This window comes from Entelurus aequoreus, linkage group LG02, assembly GCF_033978785.1.
Source record: "Entelurus aequoreus isolate RoL-2023_Sb linkage group LG02, RoL_Eaeq_v1.1, whole genome shotgun sequence".
Taxonomy (NCBI): Eukaryota; Metazoa; Chordata; class Actinopteri; order Syngnathiformes; family Syngnathidae; genus Entelurus; species Entelurus aequoreus.
Genome location: NC_084732.1, coordinates 90,778,299 through 90,803,456, shown reverse-complemented (window position 1 = coordinate 90,803,456; position 25,158 = coordinate 90,778,299). Strand labels below are relative to the sequence as shown.

Genomic DNA, 25,158 nt, shown 5'->3' with positions numbered 1-25,158 from the left:
CTTTTCTAAATAAAGGGGAGCACAAAAAATGTCATTATTGTCTTTATTTTACCAAAACATCTTTGAGTACATGAAACATATGTTTATTATTGTAATATAGTACTTAAATAAAATGTTGAACATACTAGACAACTTGTCTTTTAGTAGTAAGTAAACAAACAAAGACTCCTAATTAGTAACATATTGTGTCATTTATACACCTATTATTTTCTACACATTATCAGGGACAAACTGTAAAAATTGATTATTAGTCCACTTGTTCATTTACTGTTAATATCTGCTTATTTTCTGTTTGAACATGTTCTATCTACACTTCTGTTCAAATGTAATAATCACTTATTCTTCTCTTCTTTGATACTTGACATTAGTTTTGGATGATACCACACATTTAGGTATGGATCATGTCGATACCAAGTAGTTACAGGATCATACATTGGTCATATTCAAAGACCTCATTTGTCCAGGGACGTATTTACTGACTTTATAAACATAATATACATTTTCTTTTTTAAAGGAAAAAAGATTTTGTGATGCTAAAAAATATCGATGTAATCATAGTAGTATCGACTAGATAGGCTCTTGTACTTGGTATCATTACAGTGGATGTCGGGTGTAGATCCACCCATGGCATTTGTTTACATTCAGGGGTGCTAGCTTGTTGTTAGCGGTGAGCTTTTGTATCCTCCTATGGTGTGTAGTGAAGCATGTTTAGCTATTCCTCGTCCTCCAGTGATAATGCTACTTGTAAGAAACTTACTTTATTTGTCGCCATGGAGGCAAGGATTAGTGATTTAGGGTGTTTCAGTGTTATAACTTGTTATAATCTTTACTTTTTACTAGGGATGTCCGATAATAGCTTTTTGCCGATATCTGATATTCCGATATTGTCCAACTCTTTAATTACCGATACCGATATCAACCGATACCGATATCAACCGATATATGCAGTCGTGGAATTAACACATTATTATGCCTAATTTGGACAACTATGTATGGTGAAGATAAGGTACTTTTTTTTTTTAAATAAAAAAATAAGATAACTAAATTAAAAACATTTTCTTGGAGAAAAAAGAAAGTAAAACAATATAAAAACAGTTACATAGAAACTAGTAATGAATGAAAATGAGTAAAATGAAGTGTTAAAGGTTAGTACTATTAGTGGAGCAGCAGCACGCACAATCATGTGTGCTTACGGACTGTATCCCTTGCAGACTGTATTGATATATATTGATATATAATGTAGGAAGCAGAATATTGATAACAGAAAGAAATGGGGGTAGGGAGGTTTTTTGGGTTGGTGCACTAATTGTAAGTGTATCTTGTGTTTTTTATGTTGATTTAATAAAAAATAAAAAAAATTTAAAAAAAAAACGATACAGATAATAAAAAAACCGATACCAATAATTTCCGATATTACATTTTAACGCATTTATCGGCCGATATTATCGGACATCCCTACTTTTTACACCAAAATGCGTCCATTCTCCCTTTTCTGTCTACACACTGTGTCTGCTTGTAAGTACTCAGTGTGTGTGCGCTGCCGAACATGCTCCTCTCCTCCTAAAACCAGCAATGTCACCACGTGACAACGTCATGCCCGTTAAAAAAAATACAAAATAAATATTGGGGAAGCGGTACTTTTCAAACAGAGTATAGTACCGTTTTTGATTCATTAGTACCGCATACCATACCAGTACCGGTATACCGTACAACCCTGGTACAAAGTATAATATTGATTGGTGGGTGATCTACTAAGACATGTTTCCATTGAAGTGAGTGTGATAATGTTAGCATTAGCATACGCTAGGTAAAAGAAGTTAACAACAACGTGAGCTTCCCTCCTCCTGCCAGAGCGCCCTACGGCAAGGCGGTGGACATGTGGTCAGTGGGGTGCATTCTGGGAGAGCTGAGTGACGGACAGCCTTTGTTTCCTGGGGAGAGTGAGATTGACCAGGTGGGCGTCGCCATCATCTCCTTAGCTGACCTTGTCATGTTGCTCATAATTGTTGATTTGCTGTGGTGTGCAGCTGTTCACCATCCAGAAGGTTCTAGGAGCACTTCCTGCTGAGCAGATGAAACTTTTCTACAACAATCCTCGCTTTCATGGAATCAGGGTACAAAATATTCCTTCTTGACCTTTTGTCTTCTCCATCACCACCACTTTCTCTCTCGCTCGCCCGCTCTCTCTCGCCCCACATTGCAGTGACTCCTCAGTTGCATCTTTGGTGCTCAGTGTGTGTGTGTGTGTGTGTGTGTGTGTGTGTGTGTGTGTGTGTGTGTGTGTGTGTGTGTCAGTTCCCCTCAGTGACGCACCCTCAGACCCTGGAGAGAAGGTACCAGGGCATTTTGAGTGGCCTGATGGTGGATCTTATGAAGGTAAGACCATCATCTTCAAACCATCACTTTGTGATTTTTTCTTTCTTCAAAATTGTGATTTTATTTGAAAAAAAATTTCAAGGTCCGCTTCTCAAGTCATTTTCAGCAAACACAATCTGTGCTATGAGAAACAACAACAGATTTATTTTGCATATAATTAAATAGGATTGTAAACATATTTCATACTTGAACTTGCTCTGTTGTCAGTACAGCGCTTTTATTTTGAAGGCCTGAAGTCTGTTGTTTACTTGACTGCAGCCACTTTAGGCTTTTTCTGAAATCACTTGCACATTTTTGTTGTTTTGGCCTTCTTTTTTTAACGTGTGGTTGTTTATTTCGGCTTGCTTTTCTTAGTAGGTAGCTTGTGCTTTTCTACGTTAATGTTTGCTGGTTATCACAGTCTTGGAACAACCTTCACTCTTCATAAGGAAGATGATTGGAATGACAAGACGTGAGATGAAAAAGGAGTCATTAACGTAGTTCGTCTCTTTGATCACAACAAAGAAGAAGGTCAAAGTACGACAACACAATCCTCTGCGTGGATGAATCATGCCATGCCAAAAGATTAGTTTGAGTTCATTTGCATGATCAAATATGACCTCGTGGTTCTCTACTTTCACGACCTCAGCAACAATCTGTCGCTCACTTTAAACGCTGCCAAGCTAGCTGGCGATCAATGCTACATGCTAGCTAACAGGATGGCTCTTCATGGTTGTCTTCAATGTGACCTTGACACATTGACACAATATTTATTCTCATATTATGATACAGTTTGACAAACTAATACACCAAACAAAAAGCAGTGTCGCTTTCTCTCCCCCGCCTGCTCTGATCGCTGGTCACATGACCAGTCCAACTAAGAGTCAACCACATGGACATTGCATTTAAAACGCAATGAACGGTTGAGTTCTACTCTTCCAAATGCAAACATATTTAGCAGACACCATCGCAAAATATGCAAAATACTGTATAATCAATAACATGACTGTATAATCAATAACAATAACTGTATAATCAATAACAACAACTGTATAATCAATAACACTACTATAATCAATAACAACAACTGTATAATCAATAACAACAACTGTATAATCAACAACATGACTATAATCAATAACACGACTGTATTATCAATAACAACTGTATAATCAATAACACAACTGTATAATCAATAAGAGGACTGTATAATCAATAACAACAACTGTATAATCAATAACACGACTGTATAATCAATAACAACAACTGTATAATCAATAACACAACTGTATAATCACTAACAACAACTGTATAATCAATAACAACAATTGTATAATCAACAACACGACTATAATCAATAACACGACTGTATTATCAATAACAACTGTATAATCAATAACATGACTGTAAAATCAATAACAGGACTGTATAATCAATAACAACAACTGTATAATCAATAACAACATGTTTATTGTTGGGATGTAGTTGATCAGCTGCATTGTAGTAATAATAATAATAATAATAATAACAATAGTTGTCTTTATGATAATAATAATAATAATAATAATAATAGTTCTCTTTATGATGATAATAATAATAATAATAATATAACAATAGTTCTCTTTATGATAATAATAATAATGATAATAATACTAATAATAATAATAACAATAGTTGTCTTTATGATGATAATAATAATAATAATAACAATAGTTCTCTTTATGATAATAATAATAATGATAATAATAATAATAATAATAACAATAGTTGTCTTTATGATAATAATAATAATAATAATAATAATAATAATAACAATAGTTCTCTTTATGATAATAATAATAATAATAATAATAATAATAATAAAAATAATAATAATAATAATAATAATAATAACAATAGTTCTCTTTATGATAATAATAATAATAATAATAATAATAATAATAACAATAGTTCTCTTTATGATAATAATAATAATAATAATAATAATAAATCTCTTTCTAATTGATTTGATTGAGCTCCATCTCAATAACATGTAGATTATTTATGAATATTGATCATTTATGTTGATCTTTTCTGACTTGTCAATGTTGATAATCCTTTAAAGAAATGATACTGATAAAGTTCATGCATTTGAACGTGAGCTTCAATGCCTTTAAATTCTTTAAAACTATATTTTTTAAACAATGCAAACATTGACAAATCTCCTATTGATTATGAGCAGAGCAGGAAAGATGAAATGATTGGATGACTAATTGTTGATCTGATTGGATGACTAATTGTTGATCTGATTGGACGACTAATTGTTGATCTGATTGGATGACTAATTGTTGATCTGATTGGACGACTAATTGTTGATCTGATTGGACGACTAATTGTTGATCTGATTGGATGACTAATTGTTGATCTGATTGGACGACTAATTGTTGATCTGATTGGACGACTAATTGTTGATCTGATTGGATGACTAATTGTTGATCTGATTGGACGACTAATTGTTGATCTGATTGGATGACTAATTGTTGATCTGATTGGACGACTAATTGTTGATCTGATTGGACGACTAATTGTTGATCTGATTGGATGACTAATTGTTGATGATTATTGCCGCCCAATCAGAATCATTCTAGGAACGTTTGTCTCGGCAATGAAAGTCAACTCAACTGTTTATTTGATGAAATGTTTATTGTTTACTAAGTCTCTCCAAGAAGTCATACTTGATGTGTATTTGATGAAATGTTTATTATTTACTAAGTCTTTATTTGATGAAATGTTTATTGTTTACTAAGTCTCTCCAAGAAGTCACACTTGATGTTTCCTCCATCAGAACCTGCTGCTCCTCAACCCCACCGAGCGCTTCCTGACGGATCAGAGCTTGAACCATCCCGCCTTCCAGCCTCTCAGGCAGCAGGAGAGAGAGAGGAGCTCCGTGTCCTCACCCAACCCCTCTCGCTCCTCCAAGAGGAAGACTCACCACCACGGGGAGAACACCGTCCCCACCAGGTCTCTCTTGTCCCACACAGATATTCTCCTGACTTCTTCTGCTGTGTGTTTGCACTTGGAGGGCTTGGAGTTCTGGGGACAGGAAGTCTTTCTTGCATCTTGACTTTCTGGTTACAAGCATGGCCGCCAGAGACCACACGTTGGCCAAACCTGCACGGCACTTCCTGCAGCTGAAGTGGCCAAAGATGAGGAAGTGTGTCCAGCTATTCTGATGCTTGAAGCCTCGCTAGCTTTGACTCGGTCGGTTGGTCAGTCAGTCAGTCAGCCAGTTAGTCAGCAGTTTTTCAATTGGTCAATCAGTCAGTCAGTCGGTCATTCGGTCACTCAACAGTAAGTCAGTCAGCAATCAGTTAGTCAGCAGTCGGTCAGTCTGTCGGTGGCTAACTCAGCAGTCAGTCAGTCAAACACTTAGTCAGCAGTTTGTCAGTTAGTCGGTCAATTGGTCGGTTGGTTGGTCAGTAAGTTAGCCAGTTAGTCAGCAGTTTTTCAATTGGTCAATCAGTCAGTCGGTCATTAGGTCACTCAGCAGTAAGTCGGTCAACAATCAGTTAGTCAGCAGTCGGTCAGTCTGTCGGTGGCTAACTCAGCAGTCAGTCAGTCAAACACTTAGTCAGCAGTTTGTCGGTTGGTCAGTTAGTCGGTCAATCAGTCGGTTGGTCAGTCAGCAGTCAGTCAGTCAGCAGTCGGTTGGTTGGTCAGTCAGTCTGCCAGTCAGTCAGCCAGTTAGTCAGCAGTTTGTTGGTTGGTCAGTCTGTCAGTCGGTTGGTTGGTCAAAAATCAGTCCATGGGCGGGTCTCACCGGCCCCGTTGTTGGTCAGTCAATCGGCCAGTTAGTCAGTAGGTCAGTCGGTCACTCAGCAGTCAGTCAATTGTTGGTCAGTCAGTCGGCCAGTTAGTCAGCAGTTTGTCGGTTGGTCAGTCAGTCAGCAGTCAGTTGGTCAGTCAGTCAGCCAGTTAGTCAGCAGTTTGTTGGTTGGTCAGTCTGTCAGTCGGTTGGTTGGTCAGAAATCAGTCCATTTGCGGGTCTCACCGGCCCCGTTGTTGGTCAGTCAATCGGCCAGTTAGTCAGTGGGTCGGTCGGTCACTCAGCAGTCAGTCAATTGTTGGTCAGTCAGTCGGCCAGTTAGTCAGCAGTTTGTCGGTTGGTCAGTCGGTCAGTCAGTCAGTGGGTCGGTCGGTCACTCAGCAGTAAGTCAGCAGTTGCTTGGTCAGTCATTCAGCAGTCAGTCAGCAGTCAGTCAGTCAGTCAGTCAGTCGGCAGTTGGTCAGTCAGTCGGTTGGTCACTCAGCAGTCAGTCAATTGTTGGTCAGTCAGTCGGTCAGTTAGTCAGCAGTTTGTTGGTTGGTCAGTCTGTCAGTCGGTTGGTTGGTCAGAAATCAGTCCATGGGCGGGTCTCTGCCAGGACTTGGGCCTGGAGGATCTGAGATCATAAAGCAGTTTAATGTAATCCCCAGCAGTGAAAGAGCTGGACGTACGTAAGTAGACTCAAAGTCAGGATGAGTCACCATTGCTAAAAACTTTACAAAAGTGACTTTAGTGACTGAGCAGATGTCAAATATGAACATTTTATTTCTGCTCTCACATTTTAGACGACGGTCTGACGAGTTGTTGTAGTTCAAACACCACCTGTGTAATATTGGGGGTCTGGTAGCCTCATTTCTTGTTTCTGGGGTCTCTTGGCTACTTCCTGTCCCTTCCAGGACTTGAAAATGTTGCTCCCGTGGTGCCAAAGCCTGCACCTCTAAATACAAATAATGACGTGCATTCAAGTAAAACTTTTACCAAATGTTTCTTTTTGACATTCTGGTGATAAAATGGCATTTGTGTCTGAATATTGGCCTTTTTTTCAAGTTAGTTGAAATTATACAAACTGGTAATTAACTGTGATTAATCCTGATTAATCCAAATTCAAAATTGATATTCATCTATTTTTAAAACATTTTACAGTGCTAATTATGACACAATTGCCGTCACATTTATTATGAATTTTATACTAATTGATGGATAACTTGTTTGAAAATCATAAACCAGGGTGAGAAGTAAATACAGTATTTTCTTTTCAAATGGAATGTACAGTATGTTGAAATCATGTTTGTTGAAATCATGTTTGTTGCATGATCAAATCATGTTGAAGTCAAAATAAATGCAGTTGCCTGCAGGCTTTTATGCATTTTATGCCAAAAGAAAAATGAAGAAAACCATAATGTGCAGGTCTTTGTGGGCAGAGTAGCCAGAAATTGTACTCAAGTAAGAGTACTGTTACTTTAGAGATTTATTACTCAAGTAAAAGTAAGGAGTAGTCATCCAAATAGTTACTTGAGTAAAAGTAAAAAGCATGTTGTGAAAAAACTACTCAAGTACTGAGTAACTGATGAGTAACCTGTTCCTTTAATGATAACGGCAACAAATAATGCACAAAAACATAAAAATAGCAATGAGCAAATTCAGAGCCAGGAATATCTCTTAAGCAACTAAAACAATAATATATATTAAATAATAATACATTAACATAAAAAAAATGAAGGCAAATTGAGCCACAATAACTTAACAGCACCATAGGCTCAGTAGGCAGAGTTTACAAAGGAAAATAACAAGTTAGCCTTTACGCAAACCATCAACTGATAGGTGTGGGCTGCACCTGGGAACACACTGATTGCTGTTTCTATGCATGCGTGTGTGTGTGTGTGTGTGTGTGTGTGTGTGTGTGTGTGTGTGTGTGTGTGTGTGTGTGTGTGTGTGTGTGTGTGTGTGTGTGTGTGTGTGTGTGTGTGTGTGTGTGTGTGTGTGTGTGTGTCACCAGGAGTCACAACAAGACGTCCAGCCAGCGTCGCTCCAGCAGCAAAGAATGTTCCAGCCTCCCTCGGCACGGAGACCTCCATCACCTTGGCAACGAGAGTTTTGTCAACGGCAACAAAGCCCCGTCCAGTCTGAGTCCGACCCTCTACCCCAAGACCCAGTACCTGTCCCAGACCCTCAACCGCTCCAGCAAAGACCTGACCAACAACAACCTGCTCAGCCCCAAAGAAGTGGTCAACCAGACGGAGTTCGACTTCAGTCCGGGACCGTCGGCCAAGTTGTCGGAACCAGGCCACGGAGCAAAGTACAAGACCCCCGCCTCTTCTCGCGCTCAACAACAACAACAACAACAACAAGGTGGGCGGCACACCTCCAACACCCTGCAGTCAGCTGGAGAGAAACAACATGGCCGACACTCCCACAACATGGCCGACTCCGCCCATGGATCCATGTCGTCCTCGTCCAAAAGCTCCGCCTCCTATCTGAGCTTGTCCAAGAGCCACGGCGCTTTGAGCGACGCCAAGTCTGTGGGCAACCTCAGCGATGGCCGCCCGCACCACGACGACGCCAACGCCAACGCCAACACCAACACCAACACCGCGGTCGCACCGAGCGCTCGCTTCTTCCCCGCCAGCTGCCTCGACCTCAACGCCCCCTCGGGAGCGCCGGGACTTCCTGGCAGTCCCTCGCCACGCCACGCCGAGCACTCGGGACATAGCCCCGCCTCCCGCGGCGCCGGAAACGTCCGCCTGGAGAGCAGCACGCTGGACTCCTCCTCCAGACACAAACCCAGACATAAATCTTTGGCTCCAGGTGAGGAACTTTACCTTTTAATCACTTCAACCTAAGAGAGGCCATTTTGTAACGACCTCATTCTAAAAATTATTTTACTAAAAAAACTTAAGTTCATTCTAAATATACTTTTCTTTTTTTTTTTAAACTTAAATTCATTCTAAAAATACTTTTACTAAAAATACTTAAGTTAATACTAAAAATACTTTTAATTAAAAAAAAAACCTTAAGTTCATTCTAAAAATAATTTTATTAAAAATACTTAAGTTTGTTCTAAAAATATTTTTGATTAAAAAAAATTCAGTTCATTCTTAAAATAATTACACTAAAAAACATAAGAGGTTCATTTAAAAAATTATATTACTAAAAAACCATAAGTTCATTCTAAAAATACTTTTACTAAAAAAAACTTAAGTTTATTCTAAAAATACTTTCACTAAAAAAACATAACAAGTTAATTAAAAAAATACTATTACTAAGAAAACTTAAGAAGCTCCTTTAAAAATATTATTACTAAAAAAAACATAAGTTTATTATAAAAATATTTTTACCAAAAAAAAGTTAATTCTTAAAATACTTTCACTAAAAAACATAAGAAGTTAATTTAAAAAATACTATTACTAAGAAAACTTGAGAAGCTCATTTTAAAAATATTATTACTAAAAAAAAAACAAGTTAATTCTAAAAATAATTTTACTAAAAAAAATGTCATTCTAAAAATACTTTTACTAAAAATACTTAAGTTAATACTAAAAATTCTTTTAATAAAAAAAACTTAAGTTCATTCTAAAAATAATTGTATTAAAAATACTTGAGTTCGTTCTAAAAATACTTTTGATAAAAAACAGTTCAGTTCATTCTTAAAATAATTTCACTAAAAAACATAAGAAGTTCATTTTAAAAATACTATTACTAATAAACCATAAGTTCATTCTAAAAATATTTTACTAAAAAAAACTTAAGTTAATTCTAAAAATACTTTCACTAAAAAAACATAACAAGTTAATAAAAAAATACTATTACTAAGAAAACTTAAGAAGCTCATTTAAAAGTATTATTAATAAAAAAACATAAGTTTATTCTAAAAATACTTTTACCAAAAAAAAGTTCATTCTTAAAATACTTTCACTAAAAAACATAAGAAGTTAATTTAAAAAATACTATTACTAAGAAAACTTGAGAAGCTCATTTTAAAAATATTATTACTAAAAAAAACACAAGTTCATTCTAAAAATAATTTTACTAAAAAAAACATAATTTCATTCTAAAAATGCTATTACTAAAAAAACATAAGTTTATTCTAAAAATACTATTACTAAAAAAACTTGAGTTCATTCTAACAATACTATTACTAAAAAAACCTAAGTTTATTCTAAAAATACTATTACTAAAAAAACTTGAGTTCATTCTAACAATACTATTACTAAAAAAACATAACTTTATTCTAAAAATACTATTACTAAAAAAATGTAAGTTCATTCTAAAAATACTTTTACCAAAAAAACTTAAGTTCATTCTAAAAATGCTATTACTAAAAAATACTATGACTTACAAACTTAAGTTAATTCTAAAAAATAAACTTAAATTAATTCTAAAAAATTAACTTAAGTTCATTCTAAAAATACCTTTACTAAAAAAAACCTTAAGTTCGTTCTAAAAAATACTATTACTAAAAAACACAAGTTTATTTTAAAAATACTATTACTAAAAAAACTAAAAATAAGAAGATCATTCTAAAAACACTTAAGAAGTGGAATAAAAGCGGAAACAGATCAAATCTAATGAGAAAACAAACACAAATATTCCACTTTGAAATATCTTTGGGGGAATTGTTTTCCTATGTTGTGTGTTTAGCATATATATATATATATATATATATATATATATATATATATATATATATATATATATATATATATATATATATATATATATATATATTTGTTTATATATATATATATATATATATATATATATATATATATTTGTTTATATATATATATATATATATATATATATATATATATATATATATATATATATATATATATATATATATATATATATATATATATATATATATATATATATATATATATATATATATATATTTGTTTATATATATATATATATATATATATATATATATATATATATATATATATATATATATATATATATATATATATATATATATATATATATATATATATATGTGTATATATATATATATATATATGTTATTTTACTTGGAGCTACAAGTACATTGGCATTTAGCTCAGTAGTCGACAAGTGCCTGAGAGATGCTGGTTCTGACCCACAGACGAGTCCAAGGCTGCAGAGCTGCTGGACCCAGGACCAGGACCAGGCCCAGGAGGTGGTGTGGGGGTGTCGTGCACTCGCACCCTTCCTTCCCCACACGAGTCCTACCATTACGGGCTGGGCTACACCTCGCCCTTCTCCTCCCAGCAGCGCCCGCAGCGCCACTCCATGTACGTGAGGAGAGAGCGCCACCGGCCTCACGGCGTACAATCCAATATGGCGGGCTTGCCCCCCCCGGGGCAGGCGGTCCCGACACGAGCCAGTAGTCTGCAGCTTCTGTCCCCACAGCTGCAGCACCGCACCACCCACTCGGGGAGCTCCTCCCGCGAGGACTGCAGTGACACCAGGGTGAGTGACACCAGGGTGAGTGAAACAGGGGGAGTCACACCCCCCCCCCCCCGCCATCTTGGCCCACTCACCGCCGCCATCTTGTGTCCGTCTCCTCCGCAGGGCGAGTTGTCCCCTAAAGACCTGAACCACCCGTGTGCCGCCATCTTGGACTCCACCGCTGCCTTCCACGCTCAGAGGTCCAAACACGAGGTTTGACTTCCAAATGTCTCTTTTTGCAACATCTTTTTCATTCATACTAATAAGTATTATTAATAGTTATAGAAAGTACACACTACGTGGCAGTAAAAACACACTACACTCTTTTTAAAAATAATTATTACTGATAATTATTATTAATAATAATAGACAGTAGATACTAGATGGCAGTAAAAACACAAAACACTATTTTTATTCATTAATACTAATAATTATTATTAATAGTTATACATAGTCAACACTAGATACTACACTCTTTTTTTATTCATTAATACTAATAATTATTATTAATAGTTATAGACAGTAGATACTACACTCTTTTTTATTCATTAATACTACTAATTTTTTATATTAATACTTATAGACAGTAGACACTAGGTGGCAGTAAAAACACACTACACTCTTTTTATTCATTAATACTAATAATTATTATTAATAGTTATAGACAGTAGACACTAGATGGCAGTAAAAACACACTACACTCTTTTTATTCATTAATACTAATAATTATTATTAATAGTTATAGACAGTAGACACTAGATGGCAGTAAAAACACACACTCTTTTTTTATTCATTAATACTAATAATTATTATTAATAGTTACAGACAGTAGACACTAGATGGCAGTAAAAACACACAACACTATTTTTATTCATTAATACTAATAATTATTATTAATAGTTATACATAGTCAACACTAGATATTACACTCTTTTTTTATTCATTAATACTAATAATTATTATTAATAGTTATAGACAGTAGATACTACACTCTTTTTTATTCATTAATACTACTAATTTTTTATATTAATACTTATAGACAGTAGACACTAGGTGGCAGTAAAAACACACTACACTCTTTTTATTCATTAATACTAATAATTATTATTAATAGTTATAGACAGTAAACACTAGATGGCAGTAAAAACACACTAAACTATTTTTTTATTAATTAATACTAATAATTATTATTAATAGTTACAGACAGTAGACACTAGATGGCAGTGAAAACACACAACACTATTTTTATTCATTAATACTAATTATTATTATTAATAGTTATACATAGTCAACACTAGATACTACACTCTTTTTTATTCATTAATACTACTAATTTATATTAATAATTATAGACAGTAGACACTAGGTGGCAGTAAAAACACACTACACTCTTTTTATTCATTAATACTAATAATTATTATTAATAGTTACAGACAGTAGACACTAGATGGCAGTAAAAACACACAACACTATTTTTATTCATTAATACTAATAATTATTATTAATAGTTATACATAGTCAACACTAGATACTACACTCTTTTTTTATTCATTAATACTAATAATTATTATTAATAGTTATAGACACTAGATGCTATACACTCTTTTTTGTTCATTAATACTACTAATTTATATTAATAATTATAGACAGTAGACACTAGATGGCAGTAAAAACACACACTCTTTTTTTATTCATTAATACTAATAATTATTATTAATAGTTACAGACAGTAGACACTAGATGGCAGTAAAAACATACAACACTATTTTTATTCATTAATACTAATAATTATTATTAATAGTTATACATAGTCAACACTAGATACTACACTCTTTTTTTATTCATTAATACTAATAATTATTATTAATAGTTATAGACAGTAGATACTACACTCTTTTTTATTCATTAATACTACTAATTTTTTATATTAATACTTATAGACAGTAGACACTAGGTGGCAGTAAAAACACACTACACTCTTTTTATTCATTAATACTAATAATTATTATTAATAGTTATAGACAGTAGACACTAGATGGCAGTAAAAACACACTAAACTCTTTTTTTATTCATTAATACTAATAATTATTATTAATAGTTACAGACAGTAGACACTAGATGGCAGTGAAAACACACAACACTATTTTTATTCATTAATACTAATTATTATTATTAATAGTTATACATAGTCAACACTAGATACTACACTCTTTTTTATTCATTAATACTACTAATTTATATTAATAATTATAGACAGTAGACACTAGATGGCAGTAAAAACACACTACACTCTTTTTATTCATTAATACTAATAATTATTATTAATAGTTACAGACAGTAGACACTAGATGACAGTGAAAACACACAACACTATTTTTATTCATTAATACTAATAATTATTATTAATAGTTATACATAGTCAACACTAGATACTACACTCTTTTTTATTCATTAATACTAATAATTATTATTAATAGTTATAGACAGTAGATACTACACTCTTTTTTATTCATTAATACTACTAATTTTTTATATTAATACTTATAGACAGTAGACACTAGGTGGCAGTAAAAACACACTACACTCTTTTTATTCATTAATACTAATAATTATTATTAATAGTTATAGACAGTAAACACTAGATGGCAGTAAAAACACACTAAACTATTTTTTTATTAATTAATACTAATAATTATTATTAATAGTTACAGACAGTAGACACTAGATGGCAGTGAAAACACACAACACTATTTTTATTCATTAATACTAATTATTATTATTAATAGTTATACATAGTCAACACTAGATACTACACTCTTTTTTATTCATTAATACTACTAATTTATATTAATAATTATAGACAGTAGACACTAGGTGGCAGTAAAAACACACTACACTCTTTTTATTCATTAATACTAATAATTATTATTAATAGTTACAGACAGTAGACACTAGATGGCAGTAAAAACACACAACACTATTTTTATTCATTAATACTAATAATTATTATTAATAGTTATACATAGTCAACACTAGATACTACAGTCTTTTTTTATTCATTAATACTAATAATTATTATTAATAGTTATAGACACTAGATGCTATACACTCTTTTTTGTTCATTAATACTACTAATTTATATTAATAATTATAGACAGTAGACACTAGATGGCAGTAAAAACACACACTCTTTTTTTATTCATTAATACTAATAATTATTATTAATAGTTACAGACAGTAGACACTAGATGGCAGTGAAAACACACAACACTATTTTTATTCATTAATACTAATTATTATTATTAATAGTTATACATAGTCAACACTAGATACTACACTCTTTTTTATTCATTAATACTACTAATTTATATTAATAATTATAGACAGTAGACACTAGATGGCAGTAAAAACACAGTACACTCTTTTTATTCATTAATACTAATAATTATTATTAATAGTTACAGACAGTAGACACTAGATGACAGTGAAAACACACAACACTATTTTTATTCATTAATACTAATAATTATTATTAATAGTTATACATAGTCAACACTAGATACTACACTCTTTTTTATTCATTAATACTAATAATTATTATTAATAGTTATAGACAGTAGATACTACACTCTTTTTTATTCATTAATACTACTAATTTTTATATTAATACTTATAGACAGTAGACACTAGGTGGCAGTAAAAACACACTACACTCTTTTTATTCATTAATACTAATAATTATTATTAATAGTTATAGACAGTAAACACTAGATGGCAGTAAAAACACACTAAACTATTTTTTTATTAATTAATACTAATAATTATTATTAATAGTTACAGACAGTAGACACTAGATGGCAGTGAAAACACACAACACTATTTTTATTCATTAATACTAATTATTATTATTAATAGTTATACATAGTCAACACTAGATACTACACTCTTTTTTATTCATTAATACTACTAATTTATATGAATAATTATAGACAGTAGACACTAGGTGGCAGTAAAAACACACTACACTCTTTTTATTCATTAATACTAATAATTATTATTAATAGTTACAGACAGTAGACACTAGATGGCAGTAAAAACACACAACACTATTTTTATTCATTAATACTAATAATTATTATTAATAGTTATACATAGTCAACACTAGATACTACAGTCTTTTTTTATTCATTAATACTAATAATTATTATTAATAGTTATAGACACTAGATGCTATACACTCTTTTTTGTTCATTAATACTACTAATTTATATTAATAATTATAGACAGTAGACACTAGATGGCAGTAAAAACACACACTCTTTTTTTATTCATTAATACTAATAATTATTATTAATAGTTACAGACAGTAGACACTAGATGGCAGTAAAAACATACAACACTATTTTTATTCATTAATACTAATAATTATTATTAATAGTTATACATAGTCAACACTAGATACTACACTCTTTTTTTATTCATTAATACTAATAATTATTATTAATAGTTATAGACAGTAGATACTACACTCTTTTTTATTCATTAATACTACTAATTTTTTATATTAATACTTATAGACAGTAGACACTAGGTGGCAGTAAAAACACACTACACTCTTTTTATTCATTAATACTAATAATTATTATTAATAGTTATAGACAGTAGACACTAGATGGCAGTAAAAACACACTAAACTCTTTTTTTATTCATTAATACTAATAATTATTATTAATAGTTACAGACAGTAGACACTAGATGGCAGTGAAAACACACAACACTATTTTTATTCATTAATACTAATTATTATTATTAATAGTTATACATAGTCAACACTAGATACTACACTCTTTTTTATTCATTAATACTACTAATTTATATTAATAATTATAGACAGTAGACACTAGATGGCAGTAAAAACACACTACACTCTTTTTATTCATTAATACTAATAATTATTATTAATAGTTACAGACAGTAGACACTAGATGACAGTGAAAACACACAACACTATTTTTATTCATTAATACTAATAATTATTATTAATAGTTATACATAGTCAACACTAGATACTACACTCTTTTTTATTCATTAATACTAATAATTATTATTAATAGTTATAGACAGTAGATACTACACTCTTTTTTATTCATTAATACTACTAATTTTTTATATTAATACTTATAGACAGTAGACACTAGATGGCAGTAAAAACACACTACACTCTTTTTATTCATTAATACTAATAATTATTATTAATAGTTATAGACAGTAGACACTAGATGGCAGTAAAAACACACAACACTATTTTTATTCATTAATACTAATAATTATTATTAATAGTTATACATAGTAAACACTAGATGGCAGTAAAAACACACTACACTCTTTTTATTCATTAATACAAATAATAATTATTAATAGTTATAGACAGTAGACACTAGATACTACACTCTTTTTATATTCATTAATACTAATAATTATTATTAATAGTTATAGACAGTAGACACTAGATGGCAGTAAAAACACACTACACTCTTTTTATTCATTAATACTAATAATTATTATTAATAGTTATACATAGTCAACACTAGATACTACACTCTTTTTTTATTCATTAATACTAATAATTATTATTAATAGTTACAGACAGTAGACACTAGATGGCAGTAAAAACACACTACACTCTTTTTATTCATTAATACTAATAATTATTATTAATAGTTATACATAGTCAACACTAGATACTACACTCTTTTTTTATTCATTAATACTAATAATTATTATTAATAGTTATAGACAGTAGATACTACACTCTTTTTTATTCATTAATACTACTCATTTTTTATATTAATACTTATAGACAGTAGACACTAGATGGCAGTAAAAACACACTACACTCTTTTTATTCATTAATACTAATAATTATTATTAATAGTTATAGACAGTAGACACTAGATGGCAGTAAAAACACACGACACTATTTTTATTCATTAATACTAATAATTATTATTAATAGTTATACATAGTCAACACTAGATACTACACTCTTTGTTTATTCATTAATACTAATAATTATTATTAATAGTTACAGACAGTAGATACTACACTCTTTTTTTTATTCATTAATACTAATTTATATTAATAATTATAGACAGTAGACACTAGATGGCAGTAAAACACACCACACTCTTTTTATTCATTAATATTACTAATGATTATTAGTAGTTGTACAAAATAGACACTAGATGGCAGTAAAAGCACATGATCATTACTGTAGTGTCATTGTAATAATAATATGTGGAGATGTGTTACTGATGAAAATGCAGCCGTCTAGAAGTTTGAGGGTTGCAGGTTTGATTCTAGCTTCTGCCATCCAAGTCAGTGCCGCTGTGTCCTTGGGCAAGACACTTGGCCCACCTGGCACCCACACTGGGGTTTAGGGCTGTGCTCTAGTGGCAACCCCTTGTCTTCCAGTTCTGATGAGCTCTGTTTGGACTGCTTGTATCCATCCATCCATCCATCCATCCATCCATCTTCTTCCGCTTATCCGAGGTGGGGTCGCGGGGGCAGCAGCCTAAGCAGGGAAGCCCAGACTTCCCTCTCCCCAGCCACTTGGTCCAGCTCCTCCCGGGGGATCCCGAGGCGTTCCCAGGCCAGCCGGGAGACATAGTCTTCCCAACGTGTCCTGGGTCTTCCCCGTGGCCTCCTGCCGGTCGGACGTGCCCTAAACACCTCCCTAGGGAGGCGTTCGGGTGGCATCCTGACCAGATGCCCCAACCACCTCATCTGGCTCCTCTCCATGTGGAGGCTTTACTTTGAGCTCCTCCCAGCTTCTCACCCTATCTCTAAGGGTACTGCTTGTACTGGAACTTTAATTGTACTGGAACTTCAATTTTACTGGAACTTTAATTGTACTGGAACTTTAATTGTACTGGAACTTCAATTTTACTGGAACTTTAATTGTACTGGAACTTCAAATGCACACAAGTTGCAGACATTGTCTGTGTGTGTTTTACACTCACAAGTCTTCAACATTAAACATTCATGTTCCGACACCCGCCTGCACGTTAACAATAAACATTCATGTTCCGACACGTTAACATTTGTCAAGTGTTTTGTTGCTGATGAAGACATGATCATCACACTTCAACATCTCTAACATGTGAATGCTGCCTCTTTGCTAGGTCTCTTTTGCCCTGGATATATAAATGTTCAATAATTTTGTGGCTGTCAATTGATTATTATTTTTAATCAGATTGTTCACATTTTTCATTTGGATTAATCGCAGGTGATTAATCATGATTAATCACAGGTGATTAATCATGATGAATCACAGGTGATTACTTGTATAATTACAGTTTGCTTAAGAAAAGAGTGTAATATTTGTGCACAAATATAATGATATTTGATGTTGTGTTATTGTGTGGTGATTTCAAGTTGTGTTGTTGTGTGTCTTTGTGAACGTGTCAGGTGGCGATGTATCACGACCCTCATGGCGAGGAGGGCGTGGCCTCCAAGGAGAACCGGATGATCTTCACAGAGTCCATGCCAAGGAGAGTTGGCAGCTTCTACAGAGGTCACTTTATTATTATTATTATTATTATCATCAATAATATTCACCATGAAAGCAAATGTTAGCGTCACAAATGTGAAGCAGCAACGCCAACACCATACTTGGTGGCCATCCACCGATACGGCTTCTTCAGATACTGCTTATTAGTAGCGCAGGAGGCAGATATTTGCAGGGGATAAGTCCACAACAAACGTCACTCACACCTGACCAAATGGGTCCGAACACTGTGTGATGTCACTTCCTGTGTGGGCGTGGTCTTTCTGGCGTCACTTCCTCTCCGAACTCACTTTGTAAACCATCACAAACTGATATCTGTTGTAATTAATGGTGATTATTTATGAGTTGACATTATTACTTGGTATGTGAAACATGCTAACTGTTAGCATGTTTAATGTGAGCATGCTAACATTAAACGGTAAGCTTTTTGGGTTATTTTTGCAACCGTTTACCCTACAACCATACAACTTGGTATGTGACGCATGCTAACTGATAGCATGCTAACATTAGCTAACATCAGCCTGATAAGTTTTTGAGCTAAATTTGCTACCATTTACTCCCAAGTCGTATCAGTTGTTAACTGTTAGCATGCAAACGTTAGCATGCTAGCAAGCTAATAATAGCATGCTAACTATTTTTTTGCTTATTTTTCACTTTTTTCTCTACTTCCACAGCCATTCACCTGATATATGAGACATGCTAACTGTTAGCACGCCATCGTTAGCACACATGCTAAATGTTAGCATTTGAATGTAAGCATGCTAGCATTTTAGGCTAGCTCATGTTGTACAGTCTGGGATTCAGACCATCTTTAAAGCACGGCGGCTTCCAAAGACCCCGGGGTCAAAGGTCACTGAGAGCAGGCCCATCAAAATTTCCGCGGGAATTTTCTTGAATTAAATACAGTAGGTAAGTTTGCCTCATTCCTGTAAGAATCCTGCGTGTGACAGAAGCATTGAAGAGTCAGTGTGCTCAAACAAGCAGCAGTGAGCAGATAATACTGCATCATCATCATAATACTGCATCATTATCATCATAATACTGCATCATCATCATAATACTGCATCATCATCATAATACTGCATCATCATCATCATAATACTGCATCATCATCATAAGACTGCATCATCATCATAATACTGCATCATCATCATAATACTGCATCATCATCATAATACTGCATCATCATCATCATAATACTGCATCATCATCATGATACTGCATCATCATCATAATACTGCATCATCATCATAATACTGCATCATCTCTTTCTCCCTCGGAATGACCAGACAAAGACTAACCCAGGCCTCCATAGCGGATCTACTGGCGTGTCCCTGCAGTTCTAACTCATGACTTCCTGTCCCTCCTTGTCTGTCTCCAGTCCCGTCCCCCAGACCAGACAACTCCTCGTCTTTCCATGAGGGTGTCGGCCAGGGCCGAGGACCGGGGGCACCCATTGTCCCCGGCAACCCCGTCTCCATGGCCAACCACACCCAACGCCAGACTGCCTTTGACTGGTAAAACTTTTTGAAATGTGGAGGTCTTTGAAGTCAACTGGAGATTGAAAGGTGGAGGTCTTTCAAGTCAACTGGAGATTGAAAGGTGGAGGTCTTTGAAGTCAACTGGAGATTGAAAGGTGGAGGTCTTTGAAGTCAACTGGAGATTGAAAGGTGGAGGTCTTTGAAGTCAACTGGAGATTGAAAGGTGGAGGTCTTTGAAGTCAACTGGAGATTGAAAGGTGGAGGTCTTTGAAGTCAACTGGAGATTGAACAGTTGAATGTTGAACTTATTGACACAATCTGACCCAAAGTGAGACCACTGAGGTTTAGCAGGGTAATAACATCTGACCTAAACATCAGTAAACATAAGCAACAACTAATAATAATAATGTACTTTTACTTACAACACAAAGATGACTCCAACTTTTGTCTACAAGTACAAACCCCGTTTCCATATGAGTTGGTAAATGGTGTTAGATGTAAATATAAACAGAATACAATGATTTGTAAATCCTTTCCAAGCCATATTCAGTTGAATATGCTACAAAGACAACATATTTCATGTTCAAACTCATAAACTTTATTTTTTTTTGTGCAAATAATCATTATGTTTATAATTTGATGGCAGCAACACGTGACAAAGAAGTTGTGAAAGGTGGCAATAAATCCTGATAAAGTTGAGGAATGCTCATCAAACACTTATTTGGAACATCCCACAGGTGTGCAGGCTAATTGGGAACAGGTGGGTGCCATGATTGGCTATAAAAGTAGATTCCATGGAATGCTCAGTCATTCACAAACAAGGATGGGGCGAGGGTCACCACTTTGTCAACAAATGCCTGAGCAAATTGTTGAACAGTTTAAGAACAACCTTTCTCAAGCAGCTATTGCAAGGAATTTAGGGATTTCACCATCTACGCTCCGTAATATCATCAAAGAGAATGTGGAGAAATCACTGCAGGTAAGCAGCTAAGCCCGTGACCTTCCATCCCTCAGGCTGTACTGCATCAACAAGCCACATCAGTGTGTAAAGGATATCACCACATGGGCACTTCAGAAAGCCACTGTCAGTAACTACAGTTGGTCGCTACATCTGTAAGTGCAAGTTAAAACTCTCCTATGCAAGGTGAAAACCGTTTATCAACAACACCCAGAAACGCCGCCGGCTTGGCTGGGCCTGAACTCATCTAAGATGGACTGATACAAAGTGGAAAAGTGTTCTGTGGTCTGACGAGTCCACATTTCAAATTGTTTTTGGAAACTGTGGACGTGGTGTCCTCCGGACCAAAGAGGAAAAGAACCATCTGGATTGTTCTAGGGTGAAAGTGTAGAAGGCAGCATGTGTGATGGTATGGGGGTGTATTAGTGGTCAAGACATGTTCTAGGGTGAAAGCGTAAAAGTCAGCATGTGTGATGGTATGGGGGTGTATTAGTGGTCAAGACATGTTCTAGGGTGAAAGTGTCGAAGGCAGCATGTGTGATGGTATGGGGGTGTATTAGTGGTCAAGACATGTTCTAGGGTGAAAGTGTAGAAGGCAGCATGTGTGATGGTATGGGGGTGTATTAGTGGTCAAGACATGTTCTAGGGTGAAAGTGTAGAAGGCAGCATGTGTGATGGTATGGGGGTGTATTAGTGGTCAAGACATGTTCTAGGGTGAAAGTGTAAAAGGCAGCATGTGTGATGGTATGGGGGTGTATTAGTGGTCAAGACATGTTCTAGGGTGAAAGCGTAAAAGTCAGCATGTGTGATGGTATGGGGGTGTATTAGTGGTCAAGACATGTTCTAGGGTGAAAGTGTAAAAGGCAGCATGTGTGATGGTATGGGGGTGTATTAGTGGTCAAGACATGGGTAACTTACACATCTGTGAAGGCACCATTAATGCTGAAAGGTACATACAGCTTTTGGAGCAACATATGTTGTTATCATGGACGCCCCTGCTTATTTCAGCAAGACAATGCCAAGCCAGGTGTTACATCAACGTGGCTTCATAGTAAAAGAGTGCAGGTACTAGACTGGCCTGCCTGTAGTCCAGACATTGAAAATGTGTGGCCCCTGCAATGTGAGAAGGGAGACCCCCGGACTGTTGAACAACTTAAGCTGTACATCAAGCAAGAATGGGAAAGAATTCCACTTCCAAAATGTGTCTCCTCACTTCCCAAACCTTTACTGAGTGTTGTTCAAAGGAAAGGCCATGTAACACAGTGGTGAACATGCCCTTTCACAACTACTTTGGCACGTGTTGCAGCCATCAAATTATAACTTAATTATTATTTGCAAAAAAAAATAAAGTTTATGAGTTTGAACATGAAATATGTTGTCTTTGTAGCATATTCAACTGAATATGGCTTGAAAAGGATTTGCAAATCATTGTATTCTGTTTATATTTACATCTAACATCATTTACCAACTCATATGGAAACGGGGTTTGTATATATATATATATATATATATATATATATATATATATATATACATATATATATATATATATATATACACATACATACGTATATATGTACATGTATGGATATACTGTATGTACATGCATATACAGTATATACACTATATGGTTTTATATATATATATATATATATATATATATATATATGTATATATATATATATATATATATATATATATATATATATGTATATATATACATATATATATATATATATATATATACTGTGTATATATATATATATATGTATATATATATATATGTATATATATATATATATATATATATATATATATATATATATATATATATATATATATATATACTGTGTATATATATATATATATATATATATATATATATATATATATATATATATATATATATATATATATATATATACTGTGTATATATATATATATATATATATATATATATATATATATATATATATATATATATATATATATATATATATATATATATATATATATATATATATATATAATTTTTTAGAATATTATCTCCAGAGACCAGTGTGTGAGAATCAGTGCAGTGAGATGAAGAGTCCTAATTAGCGGTGGTGTCATGTGATGATGAGTAGATGATGTGTTTGCAGGACGTCTGCAGAAGCCATGGTGATGAATCCTCCTGAGGCTGTGAAGGAGAAAGGAAGATCAAGTTTCTTCAGGGCCATCAAGAAGAAAAAGAAGAAGACACAAATAGTAAGAGGACACAAATAGTAAGAAGACACAAATAGTAAGAAGACACAAATAGTAAGAAGACACAAACAGTAATAAGACACAAACAGTAAGAAGACACAAATAGTAAGAAAACAGAAATAGTAAGAAGACACAAACAGTAAGAAGACACAAATAGTAAGAAAACACAAACAGTAAGAAGACACAAATAGTAAGAAGACACAAATAGTAAGAAGACACAAATAGTAAGAAGACACAAATAGTAAGAAGACACAAATAGTAAGAAGACACAAACAGTAAGAAGACACAAATAGTAAGAAGACACAAACAGTAATAAGACACAAACAGTAAGAAGACACAAATAGTAAGAAAACAGAAATAGTAAGAAGACACAAACAGTAAGAAGACACAAATAGTAAGAAAACACAAACAGTAAGAAGACACAAATAGTAAGAAGACACAAATAGTAAGAAGACACAAACAGTAAGAAGACACAAATAGTAAGAAAACAGAAATAGTAAGAAGACACAAACAGTAAGAAGACACAAATAGTAAGAAAACACAAACAGTAAGAAGACACAAATAGTAAGAAGACACAAATAGTAAGAAGACACAAACAGTAAGAAGACACAAATAGTAAGAAGACACAAATAGTAAGAAGACACAAACAGTAAGAAGACACAAATAGTAAGAAGACACAAATAGTAAGAAGACACGAATAGTAAGAATACACAAATAGTAAGAAGACACAAATAGTAAGAAGACACAAATAGTAAGAAGACACAAACAGTAAGAAGACACAAATAGTAAGAAGACACAAACAGTAAGAAGACACAAACAGTAAGAAGACACAAATAGTAAGAAGACACAAATAGTAAGATGACACAAATAGTAAGAAGTCACAGATAGTAAGAAGACACAAATAGTAAGATGACACAAATAGTAAGAAGACACAGATAGTAAGAAGACACAAATAGTAAGAAGGTTTATTTGACTTTCACACCTTCAACTTGTTGCCACGGCCGGCAACTGGCAAAACACAAATAAGTTTGTTGAGCCACAGTGGATTGTAATACTTCAATGATTGTAATACTTCAATGATTGTAATACTTTAATGATTGTAATACTTCAATGATTGTAATACTTCAATGTATTTAAAATGATGCTACTAATTGCTTTTAAATTTGACTTCAATGTATTTCAAATTGTATTCATCATAGTTGCATCAGTACTAGGTTGCCAGGTGATTAATGCTGCATCAGTACTAGGTTGCCAGGTGATTAATGCTGCATCAGTAGTAGGTTGCCAGGTGATTAATGTTGCATCAGTACTA

The 25,158-nt window shown here is 33.6% G+C and overlaps 1 protein-coding gene across 11 annotated transcripts in view; it reads left to right on the top strand.

Moving 5' to 3' along the window:
- The window catches only part of cdkl5 (cyclin dependent kinase like 5), a 66,606-nt gene that overhangs the window by 29,696 nt on the left and 11,752 nt on the right, over window positions 1–25,158 (top strand). For 9 of the 11 annotated variants that reach the window (XM_062034603.1, XM_062034618.1, XM_062034614.1 and 6 more), the window contains 10 exons: window positions 1,852–1,954; window positions 2,028–2,114; window positions 2,296–2,376; window positions 5,180–5,355; window positions 8,157–8,965; window positions 11,268–11,629; window positions 11,717–11,806; window positions 19,064–19,169; window positions 20,545–20,680; window positions 23,744–23,849. In XM_062034603.1, coding sequence (XP_061890587.1) covers window positions 1,852–1,954; window positions 2,028–2,114; window positions 2,296–2,376; window positions 5,180–5,355; window positions 8,157–8,965; window positions 11,268–11,629; window positions 11,717–11,806; window positions 19,064–19,169; window positions 20,545–20,680; window positions 23,744–23,849 — 2,056 coding nt within the window. The remainder of the gene's footprint in view (window positions 1–1,851; window positions 1,955–2,027; window positions 2,115–2,295; window positions 2,377–5,179; window positions 5,356–8,156; window positions 8,966–11,267; window positions 11,630–11,716; window positions 11,807–19,063; window positions 19,170–20,544; window positions 20,681–23,743; window positions 23,850–25,158) is intronic. The other 2 variants (XM_062034627.1, XM_062034586.1) reach the window with 1 other exon arrangement.